Source organism: Myotis nattereri (assembly GCF_964212035.1).
Source record: "Myotis nattereri genome assembly, chromosome: 11".
Classification (NCBI taxonomy): domain Eukaryota; kingdom Metazoa; phylum Chordata; class Mammalia; order Chiroptera; family Vespertilionidae; genus Myotis; species Myotis nattereri.
Window position 1 is genome coordinate 68466267 of NC_138086.1, and position 18336 is coordinate 68484602.

The following is an 18336-nucleotide window of genomic DNA, read 5'->3' on the forward strand; positions in this document are numbered from 1 at the left end:
TGGTACCACTCTGCTTTAGTAGCAGGTTCAAAAATTGAAAGCAGCCCTAGAGGTTAGCTCAGTGGGTAGCGCATCAGCCTGCGGACTGAAGGGTCCCCGATGGACTCCGGGGAAGAGCACCTGCCCGGGTTGTGGGCTTGATCCCCCCTAGGGGTGTGCAGGAGGCAGCCGATCAATGATTCACTCTCATCATTGGTGTTTCTATCTCTCTCCCCCTCTCCCTTCTTCTCTGAAATCAATAAAAATACGTTTTTAAAAATTGAAAACATTTGCCTCCCCATCCTGAGTTAACTCAGGTTTATAACTCAAGGTAAACAGAAGGTAAGCTCCTCTTTACCTCCACCCTACTTGTAGATCTAGCCACTGTTATTGCATATTTAACATGCTGTTACTTAAGCAATAAAACACTTATTTAAAGCCTCCGCCATAGCGTGAAGTAAAGGCTTAATTAAAGCATATGTACAGAAGTTGCCCGAGAGTACACAGTAGGTACATAACTAAACCAGGACGTAAACTCAGCGGCTGGGCCAGGGTTGGCCCTGAGATCTGTTGCTCGGGGCAGCAGTAGTGCGGGCTGGGGCTCTCTCCTAACAGGGAATTCCTTCTCCCACAACCGCGACCCCGACGCCAGCGCGCGTATCCCGGGGCGCTCTTCCGCTTCCGGTGCGCAGAGTAAAGGGGCCCGCGGAGCCGGCTCTACTTCCGGGGGGGGGGGGGGGGAAGAACAAGGCAGGCACCACCGGAAGCGAGGAAGGTGCTGTGTAATTACTGCGGGGCTGAGGCAGCTGCATCTCCGAAAATGCCGGATTACCTCGGTGCGGATCAGCGGAAAACCAAAGAGGAGGAGAAGGAGGACAAGCCCATCCGAGGTCAGTCGACGGAGGCAGGAGTTCCGGGCCGGCCGAGTTCGCACCAGGCTGGGCCCCGGGGCCGAGGCGGGATTCCTGTCGGGCGCTCGGTCCTCGCTCCTTTTGTGCGGCTGGTGATTGGATCTGGGGCCGCAGCCGGGTCAGCCCGCCGGCCCTTTCCGTCTCCGCGCGCTCCAAGTTCTGCATCTCCCGCTGGCTGACACTGTTATTGAGGTTCAGCTCTCGGGTCTTGAAGAAGTCGGGCTCCCCGCCCGGCCTCGCAGGCCGTGGAAAGTTGCCCGGCCTAGTGGTGCTGGTCCCCTGGGTGCCCCTCTCTGCCCCGGGCCCCGTGCTGGGAAGTGGGACAGCCAGCCTGGAGCTGTTGTGGGCGGGACGGGGTCGGCCCGCACCCGGGTTCAGCAGCCTCTGGCCTGCGTTCTGGCTGGGAAAGAATTCGGAGCCCAGACTCACACTATAAGAGAACATTTATTTGGGAAATCACGGAGGAGGAGAAGTAATTTGTAGAAGAAATGGACTTAAGAAACACGTTTTAGCCCTGTCCGGTGTGGCTCAGTGGATAGAGCGTTGGCCTGTGGACTCAAGGGTCCCAGGTTCGATTCCGGTCAAGGGCATGTGCCATGATTGCGGGCACATCCCCAGTGGAGGGTGTGCAGGAGGCAGCTGATCGATGCTTCTCTCTCATCGATGTTTCTAGCTCTCTATCCCTCTCCCTTCCTCTCTGTAAAAAAAATAATAAAATATATTAGAAAAAAAGAAACACGTTTTAGAGGCGAAGGAAGGGCCCTTGGAGTTCGGGAGTGAGGAAGGTGAAGGTAATGTGCCTGGGGGGTGGGGGGAAGGGGCAGGGTGCTCAGCCCTAAGGGTTTGAGGGTGGAGATTTTCGGGAAGGTCCCGGGGGGACATCGCAGCAGTTTTCCAGGTGCGTCCTTTCAGAGCCTAGGTCTCCACTAATTGGTTGGTTGGCTCAGGGCAGGGGGTCATTATCCAAAGCAGCTGGCCCTGAGGTCAGCCATAGGGTGCCTGGTCTGGTTTTGTTGCCTTTTTGGGCCTGGGGCTCCCGGGAGGGAAGGTCAGGGGGTCCAAACCGCTGGACCAGGGGTATGCCAGGGGAGGGAAGGTCACACCGGGGGCACGGTCCTACCCGACAGCTGTCCTCTGTTAGGCACCCTGGTGAATTTCTGTACCTGACCCATCACCCTGCTCTGCTCATGTCTGTCTAACTGCCTACCGCAGAGCCAGGGTCCTGAAACATAATTTTCTTTTAAAAACAAACAAACGTTCCTTTAACTTGATGATACCTTTACGTGCCTAAAGCTCAAAAGGGAGAAGAAAGATACATTGACAATTGTCTCAGCCCTGGCCCCAGCCACCTCTTACCCACAGAAGCAAATAGACATTTTCTATGCATATGCTAGCAATTTTGCTCATGTATTTTATTTTTTACATAAATGCAGAATGCTGTACATCTTGCTTTTCAGTTTTAATATGTATTAGAAATAAGTTCAATGTTTTAAAAATATATTTTATTGATTTTTTACAGAGAGGAAGGGAGAGGGATAGAGAGTTAGAAACATCGATGAGAGACACATCGATCAGCCGCCTCCTGCACACTCCCCACTGGGGATGTGCCCGCAACCCAGGTACATGCCCTTGGCCGGAATCGAACCTGGGACCCTTCAGTCCGCAGGCCGACACTCTATCCACTGAGCCAAACGAGCTAGTGCGAACTAAGTTCATATTATATGGAGTCAGTGTTATGTCTCTCTGCATCTGCATAGTATTCCAGTTTTGGGGGTGTAATGTATGAAATTAATCATTATTCACGGACATTTTTCTTCCAGTCTGTTGGCCGTTATAGAGCAGTGAGTAACCTTGTTCATATAACTTTTACTACATGCTCAAACACAAGCTGTAGAATATATTTTATAAATGGAGTTGTAATTTTGATAGAAACGGCCAAATTAGTCTCCTGGAGACTGTACGCTTTTACACACAGTGCATGAGACATGCACACCATTTTCATACACAATTTCCCAATAGGCCCTTATGTAGTCTTATCTTTATGCTGTTTTTTGTTCCTTATAGACTATTTTAAAGCATTCTTAGGGTGTGTTTTTCTCTTTTCTCTAATTCTTCCCTCTCTAAGTAACTTCAGCCTCTCCTCGTGCCCTTCTTCCCTGTTTCCAAACTCTCCTCAGAGAAAGAGCATTCCCTCTCTACGTTCATCTCATATTCTACTCTTTCCCTTGAAAATATTTTAGGCCACTGTAAACCTCAGAGGTACTCAGTCACCTAATGGAAAACTTAGTACAGAGATTTAACATTTCTTCTGTGTACTTCTCTGGGTATGCTACTCTGTCAACGAGGTAATAAATTTATCCCTTGGATACAGTTAGTGGCTAACGTGTGTATAGTATTTTATGCTCTTCATATTTTATGTAATCTTATAGCAACACTGAGGATAAATTATTATTTCTATTTTTCATTATTTATGTATTTTTTTGAGAGAGAACATCGATTTGTTGTTTCACTTCATTATGCATTCATTGACTTTTTAACATATATTTTTATTGATTTCAGAGAGGAAGGTAGAGGGGGAGAGAGAGAGAGAGAGAGAGAGAAACAAATATCAGCGATGAGAGAGAATCACTAATCAGCTGCCTCCTGCATGCCCCCTATACTGGGGATCAAGCCTGCAACCCAGGCATGTGTCCCTGACTGTAATCGAACCTTGGACCCTTCAGTCCGCAGGCCGACGCTCTATCCACTGAGCCAAACCAGCTAAGGCTGTTGATTGTTTCTTATATGTGCCCTGACCTGGGATCGAACCTGCAACCTGGCATATCAGGAGAACGCACACTCTAACCAACTGAATTACCTGGCCAAGGGGTAAAGCCACTCTTTATGTGCTTTGCTATAAGTTATGTAATTTTGGGTTTAACTTTGTTGTGCAAGATGAACTCTGGGGGGGTCGTGAGTCATGGTGAAGGTCCTTTCTTGGATGCAGGTATCTGATGGTCTGATTGGTTTTGGAGGCTGGAAGTCTGAGGTCAGGATGTCAGCATAAGTGGGTTCTGGTGAGAGCCCTCTTCCAGGTTGCAGACAGGCATCTTCTGTCTTCTCGTGGTGGAAAGGACCATTGTCTATTTTTCAGATGAGAAAACTGGTGCTCAGAGATTAAATGATTTTTCCAAGGTTACTTAGCAAATGCTTGACTTTGTTGGGACTGGTGTCAGGTTGTTTTGATTCTCAAGCTGTTCTTTGGGCTACCTGTTCTTAATGGATCACATCTCTTTGAGACTCGCCAGCACTGGCTGTGTATTCTTTTAAATCCACCTTCACCCAGTTATCCAGGATTCCAGCAACTGTTTGAAGGTTGTAGTTATATCGTTACAACTTTGCACATTTTTTCTCACTCAACTAATGAGCTTTGGATTTGAACAGAGAATTGTTAGCTCTAATTTCTTTTGTTTGAATCTCATGTGTTTTCTTTCTTTTTTTTCCAGCTTTGGATGAGGGTGATATTGCCTTGCTGAAAACTTATGTAAGTCCTTTCAGTGTCTACACAATATAGATGTTTTATGTTGAAATAAGAACTATTGTTGGTATTGCTCTTCCAAAATAATTAGAAGAGAATATCTAGAAGTTTATAGTAATCTTTACTGAAATAAAGTCACCTTTTTACAGATTCTATCTAGAATAAATCAGAGTGTAAATATTCAGTGTGTCTAAGTTTAAATATTATTTTTATACTGTTTGTAATTAAAATGTAGAACTCTGTAGAAAGATATTTAAAACAATTTACACAAATATTTACTGTATGTGAAATAAGTGTTTTTGTAGTTTAATAAATTGTTGATTTCTTGATACTCCAATTAAACTGAACTTTATCTCCTAGGGTCAGAGCACTTACTCTAGGCAGATCAAGCAGGTTGAAGATGACATTCAACAACTTCTCAAGAAAATTAATGAGCTCACTGGTATAATTTAATTTCTGTTTCCTCTCTCTAAATGTAATAATCATATCAAAGAATTTAAAATATAAATGTTGCTCTTTCATGAATTACAGATTTTAAAAAATTATCGTTCCTATCTTTTAAGAAATTGGATCTCATTTAATAAGCTCTTTTACTTCCTTTTACAAACAAGTTTAATGCTTAAGCAATTAAGAAATAACATCTCATTCATGGATAATAGAGACCATTATAAACTTTTGAACAATAATAGATACAGAGGCAGAGCTGCCTCAGATTGTCAAACTGCAGTGGGAAGGCCGGGGAGGGTTGGGGGGCAGAAGGGAGGGGGGGTAAGAGATCAACCGAAGGACTTGTATGCATGCATATAAGCATAACCAATGGACATAAGACACTGGGGGGTGGGGGAGGCCAGGGGATTGTCAAGGGCGGGGGAAAAAAGGACACATAGGTAATACCCTTTGTAATACTTTAAGCAAACACACACACACACACACAAAGAAATAACATTATCCTTTAAGCAATTAATGTTTCTGTTGGTCAAAGCCATATTTAATAAACTTTTTTTTTATATTGATTTCAGAGAGGAAGGGAGAGGTAGAAACATAAATGATGAGAGAGAATCATTGATTGGCTGCCTCCTGCATGCTCCTCATTGGGGATCGAGCCTGAAATCTGGGCATGTGCCCTTGACCGGAATCGACTGGGACCCTTCTGTTCATAGACCAATGCTCTATCACTGAGCCAAACCGGCTAGGGCTTTAATAAACTCTTAAAACCAGTTAAAGTTTCTTATTGAATAAAAATATGATCTCACATGGTACTGCTTGAAGTAAGTGGGCTATTGCCTAGTAATTGGAAACTTTTCTTGGGAATTTCAGTGGTGACATTTTATAATATTTGACCACAAAAAATGTCAAATATGTTATTAAAGTTTTGGCTTATGACTACTTTAGGGCAGCAGTTTTCAGCTGGGTGATTTTGCCCCCCTCCGTCCCTCAGAGCATTTGGTAGTCTCTGGAGATAGTCGTGATTCTCAGGGCTGGAGGGGGAGACGGTGCCAGTGGCCTCTAGTGGCTAGTGTCAGGGATGTTGCTAACCATCCTGTAATGCACAGGACACCCTCTGCAACAAATTATTTAGTTCAAAATGTCATTAGTGTAGAGGTTGAGAAAGTTTACTTTAGTGATGCTTACATTTTAGTGAATTTTATAATCTCTTTATGTAGGTATTAAAGAGTCTGACACTGGCCTGGCCCCACCAGCACTCTGGGATTTGGCTGCAGATAAGCAAACACTCCAGAGTGAACAGCCTTTGCAGGTTGCGAGGTATGTCCTGTGGAAATTTATTTGAGTCTCAGGTATAATGTGATCATAGAGAATGTTCATTCTAAATTCCAAGTAAATAAAGCTTTCTACAAAAGTATCTGGGGTTAAAAGTGTTACCTTAAACAATTATTCAAGAACTAGGTGAAGCCATAATCATATAAAAGATTCAAAGTGATACAGAAAGACGCAGGGCAAATGTGAATCTTCCCTTCCATCTTCGCTGTCCCACTGTCCCTTTCTCAGACATAACAAATACTGAAGGTAGTTTGGTCCTCTTCATCCTGCTGTATGGCTTCCTGTCCCAATATCCTCCTAATGTACTTACATTAAAATTTAGGTTAGATCAGTATTCAGCATAATCGTGGCTAGATAAACCCTATTCATAAAGAGCCAGGAAGTAAATTGTGATTACTTTCCCTTTCTTGTACCACTTTTTCTTTTACTTGCCATAATTTGTATGTATATTACTAAACCCCTCAGTTTCTCCTGATTGCCTACCCTGCTCTCCTGATGCATTAGGTCCGTCTCCCTCAGGTTTTCCCTCGTGTATACCTCAGGCGCACCGGCAGCATCTCTCAGGTTGACCTTCCCCAGCACTCTCTGACCTGCTTCAGTTTGACCAGTTGCCCTTTATGCCTGTTGACTCACAATCATCCTGTCATTTCTTCCTCTGGAGGTTCCCTTTGCCTCTCTCATATTGTTTGTGTACCAACTCTGTTCGGTTTACTCGTACCCTCATTAGATGGGCCATATTCTCTGGTAGCTTCATGAAAGAGGGTCATTTAGGAGGTACTATTTTGAGACCATACATGTCTGTAAATGTCTTGGCTGGTATAAAGTTTTTTTCTCCTTCAGAAATCTGAAGGTATTGTTTCATTGTCCTCCATCTGTAGTGTTAGTCTCAAGCCATTCTGATTCTCAGTTCAGGATATGTGACCTGATTTTCCTTTGAAAATTGTAGGGTCTTCTCTTGTTGTCACTTGTTCTAAAATTTCATGATGATGTGCCTTGATGTTGGTGTATTTACACCCATGATGCTGGGCTCTCATGTCCTTCAGGGTGGCACATTTTCTTGAAATTATTTGAATAATTTCCTTCTTTCCATTTTCTAATATCCAAATAATAGAAGTCCTCTATTTTGGACTTCTGTCATTTGAATATTGGACCTCTAGGATTGCTCTTCTAATATGCTAATCATTCTTGCTTTTTTTTTTTTTTTTTTTTTAACTATTTTTGCCAGCATTCACTTCATGTTCAAGGAGGAGCGTACTTTCAAAGGTTCTTGTCTCACCATTCTGGAAGTTGAGGTCCCTGTATAGTCTATACCTTTTCAGCTGTGGATTAAAAAGTCCGTGTCTGTGCATACAGTGTTGGCAGGGTCTGTCAGATAAAGTAGTGATAAATACGTTTATATATGTAATTCTGCCTCCCTGGTAGACCTTGGCTAGTAATAGGAAACAGTTTTGTCACACAGTTAATGCTTCAAGGACAAAACATCTTCACCTTACTGTTTGTGCTACCTGTATGCATACTCCAGAGACTGTTGTATTTCCCTGTATTTGTTGTTACAGATTATGACATGAGTTCTCTCTAACATGAGTTCTGTCTTCTGTTTTTGTTTTTCTTCAGTACACAAATAATATAGAAGAGGAAAGGCAGTAGAGTACTTTATATAATGTACACATAATTATAAATTTGCCTTCATGTGTCACACCGAAAAAAAATACATTTAAGTTAAAAACTGCAACAACAATAAAAATCATTGTATAAACTCAGGAAAGAATGGAAAAACATTTATTACTTAGTGTAAGACAAGATGACTGTCTTTTGATAGGGAAAATAAAAAGGAAAGTAACTTAAGATAGCAGTTTTCAACCATTTTCATCTCATGGCACACAAACTAATTACTAAAATTCTGTGGCACATCAAAAACTATATTTGCTGATTGGACAAAAAAAGGTATACTTTTTATTCATTCAACTGGATGGCTTTTGTTGTGTTGGCTGTTGGCATTTTTTTATTTGACAATCTAAGGGAAAAGAGGTCAGTGCCTCTGACTAGTCAGGTACTGCATGTTTTAAAAATTCTTGTAGCCCACCAGTTGACAATTGCTGACTTAAGACATAGAGAAGTATCGCTAATAAAGTAATATAGTTATGAAAATCAAGAAATCAGAGAACTTCCTGATGATGAAATATTTGGGTTAAATTTCCAGGGGTATGCATCTTTTAAAAATGTTATGGCTTGGCTTAATTTGTGTGGGCCCTTGGAATGAAGCATATTCTATAGAAAAGAATCTTTTAACAGTGGCCCAGTTTCTGCAGTTCTAGTTTCCACCTGCTCATTAGTGTGCTGCTTGCCCAGGGGAGAATCTAGTTACTTGAATTCGTTATTAGTGGTTTCGGTTCCTTCCTCTAACCGAGTCTTTTGCTGTGTTAGGTGTACGAAGATCATCAATGCTGATTCGGAGGACCCAAAGTACATCATCAACGTGAAGCAGTTCGCCAAGTTTGTGGTGGACCTCAGTGATCAGGTGGCGCCGACTGACATTGAAGAAGGGATGAGAGTTGGGTAAGATTACTATTCATAATAAATACTCATTTTCCATTAAAGAGACCACGCCACATTCTCACATCCTTGGCTTTCTTTTGAATGAATGTACTGGTTGCCATGGAATACCAAGGGATGATCTAGCAGAGTACTTCCGTTTGAACATCCTTTGTTCTGCATCCACTTCCTGACCTCACACCTTCCTCTTTTCCCCTACCGCCACTATGGCTTTCATTGAATGACTTCAACTGTCATAAAGTAAATGCAGAATTTGAGAGTTGAGTTTGCCGGCCTATTTAAGGTAACATGGTGTAAGTGGAGGATAGTTATAAGGATCGAGTTAATGTAATTCATGTTTACAGAATACATAATTCACTTAGAAAGTTTTTTGAAAATCTTAGTATCTTTTTTACCTTTTTAGTGTGGACAGAAATAAGTATCAAATTCACATTCCACTGCCTCCTAAGATTGACCCAACAGTTACCATGATGCAGGTAAGGAACTATGGGGGAAAAGAAACGGCATGACTTAGAATACAGCTGCATCCATCTCAAGAAAGTTTGAAACTTTAACTGATATTTATTGTTAATATGTGGGTATGTATTGATTTGCCCAAATTTTCTAAAACACTTTTCAGTTGAGAAAGTCTTTATTAGTTTTTGCTAGTTTATCTCTCAATATCATAAGTAACATAGCAAGTGATTCTAGTGCACTGGGCAATATATTCCATTTAAAAAAATGATTACTTGGTATAAATTTGATTTTTCTTTAGGGTATTGGGTCTACTCTACTAGATAGAACTTTTGGACTAGTATTCAGAAATCTGTGACTATATGTTGTACATTTTCTTCCCTCTTTTAGGTAGAGGAAAAACCTGATGTCACATACAGTGATGTGGGTGGCTGTAAGGAACAGATTGAGAAACTTCGAGAAGTAGTTGAAACCCCTCTACTTCATGTAAGTGGCTGAGTGTTGCATTTTAAATTTCTTTGTATAAAGATATGATAGCCTATTGTACGCTGTGCACTAAAATGGCCTATTTATTAGGTAGCTTTTTGTATTTTATAATATCCTTAATGGAAATTTTTGAGGGGATAGAGGGTGGAGGTGTGGAGAATAGGTAAGTTCCAGAAGAGAAAGCAAAAGGATTGAGTGGTCAAGCCAATTAAAAAAAGAGAAAGATTTTCTACTTTTAGTGACACAGGAGGTTGACGTATAACCTTTAGCAGTTTGTTAAATATGTTATAGTTTATTGTAGAAGAAACCCTGTGCTTGAATGATGTCTTCTTGTGCTTGAATGATGTCAAGAAAAAAAGAGCTTAAATGGAATTGAAGTAAACTTGGGACAATAATGGAAAACTAGTACATAAAATACCAGAAAATACTTTTGTTATTTATTTGTTTTTATTTTTTTTAAAAGGGGAGAATGATGATTTTTATTTTTTTTAAAATATATTTTATTGATTTTTTTACAGAGAGGAAGGGAGAGGGATAGAGAGTTAGAAACATCCATCAGCTGCCTCCTGCACACTCCCTACTGGGGATGTGCCCGCAACCAAGGTACATGCCCTTGACCGGACTTGAACCTGGGACCCTTGAGTTACCAGGCTGATGCTCTATCCACTGAGCCAAACCGGTTAGGGCTACTTTTGTTCTTTAAACACTGCAATTATTTTTAAATTAGAAAAAAAGAATTGTTAAGCCTGGATAGTAGAAATGCCTTTAAAAGCCATTCAGCCTTATGTATCTACTAGAGGCCCGATGCACGAAATTCATGCAAGAGTAGGCCTTCCTTTCCCCGGCTGCCAGCACCAGCTTCCCTCGGGAACCCGGGACCCGGACTTCCCTCTAGCCGCCAGCAGACACCCGGGACCCGGGCTTCCCTCGCAGCCCCGGCTTTGTCCGAAGGATATCTGGAATGACGTCTGGTCTAATTAGCATAGTACACTTTTATTATTATAGATATGAGTCTAGTTTATATCTTATATTTTAGAATAAGTAAAGTTCTTATTAGGTCAAGTATATAGATTGTGGACTTAATAGTTTTGGTTTAAATATATTGATGTAGAAGTAGTCTTATTTTTATTATACAGAAGTGAGTGATAATTATAAATATTCTGTCTCCATCACAGCCAGAGAGGTTTGTTAACCTTGGCATTGAGCCTCCCAAGGGCGTGCTGCTCTTTGGTCCACCGGGTACAGGCAAGACACTCTGTGCTCGGGCAGTTGCTAACAGGACTGATGCTTGCTTCATTCGAGTTATTGGATCTGAACTTGTGCAGAAATATGTCGGTGAGGTAAAGTAAATTGATCATAATCAAAGAATTTGTAGCTCTGTGAAAAATTTATAAAGCAGGGATGAAATTTAAATGGCAGTTTCACATAGAAAAATTGAGACCTGAAATTTCTTGATTGATGGATTGTAATTAGTAGATGTAGAAGCCACCAGCTTTCCCTTGTGGTCATTTGGAAATAAACAACTGCTTAACATTTTTATTTTTATTTATTTATTTTATTAATTTCAGAGAGGAAGAGAGAGGGAGAGATAGAAACATCAATGAGAGAGAATCATTGATCGGCTGCCCCCAGCATACCCCATACTGGGGATCGAGCCCGCAACCGAGGCATGTACCCTTGACTGGAATCGAACCTGGGACCCTTCAGTCCGCAGGCTGATGTTCTATCCACTGAGCCAAAGCAGCTAGGGCCTGCTTAACATTTTTAATTACCATGCATCGCCTCAGAAATACGACTTTTTCTACAAATTTGGTTAGTAAGAGAAATATCCCAGAAATGCCTGGTGAATGCATTCAGAAGTGTGCTTTTGCTTTAGGGCCGACCTTTTATGCTCTACTGAGAAAGAAAACATGGAGCATCTATCTATACTCACAACACATTCTCTCTCTCTCACACACACAGATTTTTTCATTAGAGAGTAAGTCTAGGGCTGTATATATTGTATCTGAAATGTTAATGACTAGAATACTTACAATAAGAATTAGAAAAGGAACTGCATGAATTGAGCTATGCAGTACGTTTAGTCTCTGAGCAACACTTACAAATCAAATTCAGTGATCAGAAATGCCAAGTGATAAGTCAAATGCTTTTATTTCCTCAGGTGTAACTGATTGAAATGGTGGCTTTATTTATTAATTTGACCTCTTCAGGTCTTACAGCTATTGGCTGTTTACTAGGCACAGAAATCATAAAATTACTTAAGGCTAATAAGATTAATTTAACATGAATAAGGTTAATTTGATGGAATAGGTAACAAACTTCAGTTGTTGTTTTTTGGAAAAAGCCTGGGATAATAATAGTTGAGGATACTTTTAGCAATATTGAAAAGTTTGAAGTATAACTTTTTACTATATTCTTGAAGATTTAAAAATTAACTCTAAATTAACAAATTATTTTTCCCATTAGGGGGCACGAATGGTTCGAGAGCTCTTTGAAATGGCCAGAACAAAAAAAGCCTGCCTTATCTTCTTTGATGAAATTGATGCTATTGGAGGTATGAATGGTATTTTAAAGTAAAAAGAAATGTTATATAGCTTTGCTATTTTTCAAAGTCTTTATCTTTGTACTTTCCTAATTTCATTCATGTGACATATTTTCACACTTGAACAATTCCTAACTTGGGATACAGCTTCACTTAATGTGATAAGAAAGCACTGGGGCATAATTTAATTGGTGCTGGTATTTTATAAAGTGCACACAAGTATTGTTACTGTTGGCTTCGTAGATCTGATGAAATACACTATTAACTGTGCGATCCAGACCACTTGTTTTAACTAACTCTTGAGCCTAAGTTTGCTCATCTTATAATGGGCATGGTAATTCCTGCCCTGCTTATTTTATGGGTTTTTGAGAGTTGTAAAGTAGTGTGATAGATTTTGAAAACGAAACTTCTGTAGGCCTTGACTGTTGTTATAGTCTATAAGAGGAATGATCCTTACTAGGGAGAAGTGTCAACTGGCCAGAGATTTTTTGTTTAAGGAACTCAGTGATAAAAATGACTTGAAAATACAGTGGACCTTGTAACACTGTTAGGGGACTGTGGTTAGGTTATCTAGAGTTTGCTTTTATACGGGTGGACGTTGTGGAATTGGGACAGGCTGTAGTTAATGTCTTCAAGTGGTTAACTTGAGCCCAGTATATGATGCAGTGTGGTGATCTTGAAGTAATTTTTATAGTGTCATTGGAATAAGCCATAAGCCTTACAATGTCAGGATGCTCTGAACTTACGCTTTCCAAGGTGGGTTGTGTATAAAACAGTACTAGGGCCCTGACCGGTATGGCTCGGTGGATAGAGCGTCAGCCTGCGGACTCAAGGGTCCCAGGTTCAATTCTGGTCAAGGGCATGTACCTTGGTTGCAGGCACAGCTCCAGTAGGGAGTGTACAGGAGGTAGCTGATCGATGTTTCTCTCATATCGATGTTTCTAACTATCCCTCTCCCTTCCTCTCTATAAAAAATCAATAAAATATATTTTAAAACAGTACTAGGGTGCAGGAAGAAAATACTACCAATTTTTCCTTATTTAATTTTAATCTTATTTTTTAATTTTTTGTGTTACTTTGTACATAATACGCTAATACAACAGTATGTATCTCTATAATTTTAAAATGAAAATATATACTTGGAGGCTTATTTTTTGTTTGGTTTTGTTTTTGCTATTTTGGTTGAAATGAGACAGACATTTATCTGAGAGTACATTAATGTATCCAAAATAGTGTGATAGTGTAAGTTATATTTCTACTGTATTATGGTGCTAGCCCTATTTTTAAGAAGAGTTTTGAGAAATGTGGAAGAGTATGGCAGTTTCTTACATTATAGCTGTTTCATGTATTCTGCTGCCTAGTCTTGGTGTACATTTGAGTGATTTCAAAACAAAGTACCTTGAAGAGGATTTAAAAAATACTTTATTTTTATTTTAAAAAATATTTTTATTGATTTCAGAGAGGAAGGGAGAGGGAGAGAAATAGAAACATTAATGATGAGAGAATCATTGATTGGCTGCCTCCTGCATGCCCCCTACTTGGGAACAAGCCTGCAACCTGGGCATGTGCCCTTGACCAGAATCGAACCTGAGACCCTTCAGTCCGCAGGCCGATGTTCTATCCACTGAGCAAAACCGGCTAGGTTAAAAAATACTTTAATGAAGTCTATGTTAAATAAATCTATGACGAGCCTTTTGAAAGATTCACTTTCTAATTAGTTTTGTGAAAATCAGGCAGTTATTATAGGACTAGGGGCCCGGTGCACGAAATTCGTGCACTGGGTGTGTGTGTGTGTGGCGGGGGAGTGTCCCTCAGCCCAGCCTGCCCCCTCTCACATACTGGGAGCCCTCAGGCGTTGACCCCCATCACCCTCTGATCGCCTGATCGGCCCCTTGCCCAGGCCTGACGCCTCCGCCAGAGGTGTCAGGCTTGGACAGGGGACCCCCATCTCCCCCCGATCACTGGCTCCGCCCCCCGCCCAGGCCTGATGCCTCAGACAGAGGAGTTGACCCTCATCACCCGCCGATCACCAATCACCGATCGGCCCCTTGACCAGGCCTGAGGCCTCCGGCAGAGGTGTCAGGCCTGGGCAGGGAACCCCCAGCTCCCCGCAGTTGCAGGCTCCACCCCTGCCCAGGCCTAACGCCTCTGGCCTAGGCGTCCGGCCCAGGCAGCGGGGACCTGCAGTGGCAGCGGCCCCGCGATCGTGGGCTTCGCTTTAGGCCCAGGCAAGGGACCCCTAGCTCCTGGGACTGCCAGCTTCGACTGTGCCCAGCTCCCATCGCTGGCTCCACCCCTACTTCCTGCTATCACTGGCCAGGGCGGCAAAGGCGCCTGATTCTCTGATCATGGCTGGGGGGCAGGGCAAAGGCTGCCCCAGGGCCGCCTTTGCCCTGCCCCCCAGCTCTTAGCTCCCCCCCTGGGTTTCCGATCACTGTCAGTGGCAGGGGGCTTCTTCCTGCTTTCCCTTTCGCCTCCCTGCATTGTGCCTACATATGCAAATTAGCCGCCATCTTGTTGGCAGTTAACTGCCAATCTTAGTTGGCAGTTAATTTGCATATAGCCCTGATTAGCCAATGAAAAAGGTATCGCCGTACGCCAATTACCATTTTTCTCTTTTATTAGTGTAGATTTGCTTAAAGTTGGAATTCACTTGCCCTGGAGGGCATGATTTGAGCTGAGAGTAACAGTACTTTCAGGTTATGCTAGTGCTCCTGTGACTGGGTAAGTCTTTCCTTTTGTCTTAGGGGCTCGTTTTGATGATGGCGCTGGAGGTGACAATGAAGTACAGAGAACGATGTTGGAATTGATCAACCAGCTGGATGGTTTTGATCCTCGCGGCAACATTAAAGTACTGATGGCCACTAACAGACCTGACACTTTGGATCCAGCACTGATGAGGCCAGGGAGACTGGACAGGAAGATTGAATTTAGCTTACCTGATCTAGAGGTCAGAAAACCATTTCTTAGAAAAGGGATTTTTGAAATTTTTCTTCCTGTGATGTTTTCCATTGTAATATTTTTCAATTCCCCTGTTTTTAGGGCCGGACTCACATTTTTAAAATCCATGCGCGTTCAATGAGTGTTGAAAGAGATATCAGATTTGAATTGTTAGCACGACTGTGTCCAAATAGCACTGGTAGGTTGAAAGGTCTTGTTTATATTTGCTGGTCTGTCTGTCCAGGCTGCTTTAATGAAGCCTATTATTTTCTTTTTCTTTGACAGGTGCTGAGATTAGAAGTGTCTGCACAGAAGCTGGTATGTTTGCCATCAGAGCCCGGCGAAAAATAGCTACTGAGAAGGATTTCTTGGAAGCTGTAAATAAGGTCATTAAGTCCTATGCCAAATTCAGTGCTACTCCCCGCTACATGACATACAACTGAGCCCTGAGCTTTCATGAAAACACTTCTTTTAATTGGAATCCTAAGCTTATATAGACTTGTTAACCATTTCACACAAAAAAATAAATGATTTTAAAATGTTTTTTTCAGATAGTTTTTCTCTGTAGTATAATAAAAGGTGATATTTAGTATCATTAGGCACAAAAGATTATTACAGTGTACGTTATTTTTTGATCCACTACCATTTAAGGATTTCATAGCCTAAAGTGCTTGCTCAGAGCATGTATGTCTTAGGCATATATTGGCTGGGTGCTGTACATATGTCATTATATCCTCCCATCTGCCCAGTGAGGTAGATTTAATGGATCTTGATCTAATGAATGCAAAAACTTGCCTTCCAAATTGACTTGTTGCAGAGCTGGGATTAAAGTCTAAGTTTATCAGCTCTATCCTCTGTGCTCCTAACCAGTGTGCTATTGTGCCCTCATCAGAATAGCTCATCTGGGCACATGACCAGATGCATTTCCATGATTTCTCCCTACTGCGTTGCATAATAAAGCTTTGGCCAAACGTTTTTTAGAGTGGAAGAAGCATCTTATGTAATATGTTCTGCTTTGCTATTTGACTTGATTTTAAATTAATAATTGATTGTAATTGTTGATTTTAATATGACTTAATTTCAAATTAATCAAAAAGAATTGATTTACAGTGAAATCAAAAAGTATATACACATAATCTAATTTAGAAAATCCAGAATTGGCTTTGTACAGATAAGTACTTTTTTTCATTTTATAAATTAATGGTTTAAATTTTGGTATTAAATATAAGTTGCATTGAAATTTTCAACAGACTTCTTTAAAATTTCTTGTGCAAACAACACCAAACCCCTTCCATAATTCCCTCCTTCCCCCAAATTCTGAGACTCAAGCACAATAAAGAATGTTTTTATTGCAGTTCAATATTCATAAGTAATGCAAAAGAGAGGTGGATACAGTTTAATTCACAAAAGAAAAAGTTGACAACATAGAAAATGCTGTATTACATTGAAATATTTAAAACACGGAAAGTTTTCAAACAGAAAAATTAAAGCCCTTTATTCATAAAATCCAACCACATCCTTTTTTGATTTTTCATTTTTGTGAAATTTAGAAATTTTCCCCCCCTAAGCCTGCCCTAGTCTTTCATGAGGTATAAAATATAAGCAGAACCTAGAAATGTCACATCCAAGCATTTAGAATATGCTCTTTGAAGTCTTACCACTTTTTCTTATAGCCACATACATCACATGCATCAATTTGAGACAACTCAAATTGGATATGTTGCCCTCACTCAGGCCCAACATGTTATAAGCTCAATCTTGACATCTCAGTTACAGGACAAACATCTAACTGGCCACGCATCAAATATACAATAAATTATTTGAAAAACATGGGTGTTTCTACCCAGGCATGTATATGCAGATAGAATCAACATTATCTAGATTAGCATGCTTATACCATATTTAAAAACATAAAATTTACATTCACCAGTAATTCCCTTCACCCAAAATGCACATGTACATGCGTATATCTGTGTAGAGAGAATGTTTATACATGCCAGGGTGCTGATAGGTAAATCAGAATACAAAGGGTTGATGACTAGAAAAGTAATACTGGAGTAATACTTAAAAATGTGATCAGATTTATAAAAATACAATTTCCACAAAGGTCAGGTTCATCTGTTACATAAAGTAAATGCTGTATACCAGTATAATGAAAAAGCTGGTAAGCTTTTCAAAGGCAAGTTGGATTTGTGAGATGCTCAAACTTGGTCACATCCAAGTCAGTAAGCAGGCAGCTAGCTTTTGAACATTTTGTTGGGATATGAGGGGCTTCAAAACCACTGCATGCATTTTGGTTATGTTTGGAGAATTAGATAATACTTTTATCAGTTCTCATATCTACTTTTAACAGCACTCAAACCATATTATCAAGAATCTAAACATACTGAATCCTAAACGCATTCCTGAAAGGTACACTAAAAAGGACCAACAGCACTTTTGCACTCACTAAAACATACAGGCTCACACCAGGTAAGTTTTATTGGATCTTAGAATTTAAATTGACTTACTATCTTTAAAGGGGCAGACATAGGAGATAAAGACTTCCCATGTACCATTCCCACACAAGGCCCCCCCCTCCCCCCCAACCCTTAAAACAAAACAAAACCACACCTACTCACTCCAGGGCAAATTATCTGTGTTTGCTGGCCCTCCACGCACACAGGAGGGCAGACTCATTTTCTCAAAAATGTACCTTTGGAGGCAAGCACCTCCTTTCTCTGTGAAACAGGTAAGCGTACAGGATCAAACCACACGGAGTGGATGTTGAGATGTTACCTGAAAAGTACCAAGGAGCTACTCCAGGGCTTGCAGAGGGTTCATACCCTTCACTGTTTCTCAGCCCCACTGCAGATGAGATTGGCAATTGGGATCCCACCACCAGCTGCCATATGAGTACACAGTGTCTATGACATGAGCTAGCTTCCTGAGGCCTGGTTCACACTGTTTTCAAACATTCCATCCATCCATGAGGTAGATATCAACCACTGTCATATTACACAGGATTTGAGAAAGACAAAGCATTTCTCTATATGGGACCTTCCTGAAAACGGCTTTCCCCTACTACCATAAGAAAGGCTAGTCCTATATTTATCGATGTACATTATGCCCATTTTGACAGGGCAGTAAGAATCTGAATTTGAACCAGGGCTGAACAACAGAAAGGCATACACTAG

The 18336-nt window shown here is 41.1% G+C and overlaps 1 protein-coding gene across 1 annotated transcript; it reads left to right on the forward strand.

Moving 5' to 3' along the window:
• Positions 1–667: 667 nt before the first annotated feature.
• On the forward strand, positions 668–16407 carry PSMC2 (proteasome 26S subunit, ATPase 2). The gene is made up of 12 exons (XM_081102268.1): positions 668–869; positions 4376–4413; positions 4768–4849; positions 6072–6171; positions 8611–8742; positions 9143–9215; positions 9583–9678; positions 10854–11018; positions 12145–12232; positions 14968–15170; positions 15263–15359; positions 15446–16407. Exons 1-12 carry the CDS (start codon positions 800–802, stop codon positions 15601–15603), a joined length of 1302 nt encoding a protein of 433 aa, XP_080958394.1. The 5' UTR covers positions 668–799; the 3' UTR covers positions 15604–16407.
• The last annotated feature ends 1929 nt before the right edge of the window (positions 16408–18336 follow it).

What these genes read in the sequence shown, in the direction of transcription:
- PSMC2 (XM_081102268.1), top strand. Translation starts at nt 800, where the DNA reads ATGCCGGATTACCTCGGTGCGGATCAGCGGAAAACCAAAGAGGAGGAG. An exon ending in TTGCCTTGCTGAAAACTTAT is followed by an intron (nt 4,414 to 4,767) that starts GTAAGTCCTTTC and finishes TTTATCTCCTAG; the next exon opens with GGTCAGAGCACTTACTCTAG. An exon ending in GAAAATTAATGAGCTCACTG is followed by an intron (nt 4,850 to 6,071) that starts GTATAATTTAAT and finishes CTCTTTATGTAG; the next exon opens with GTATTAAAGAGTCTGACACT.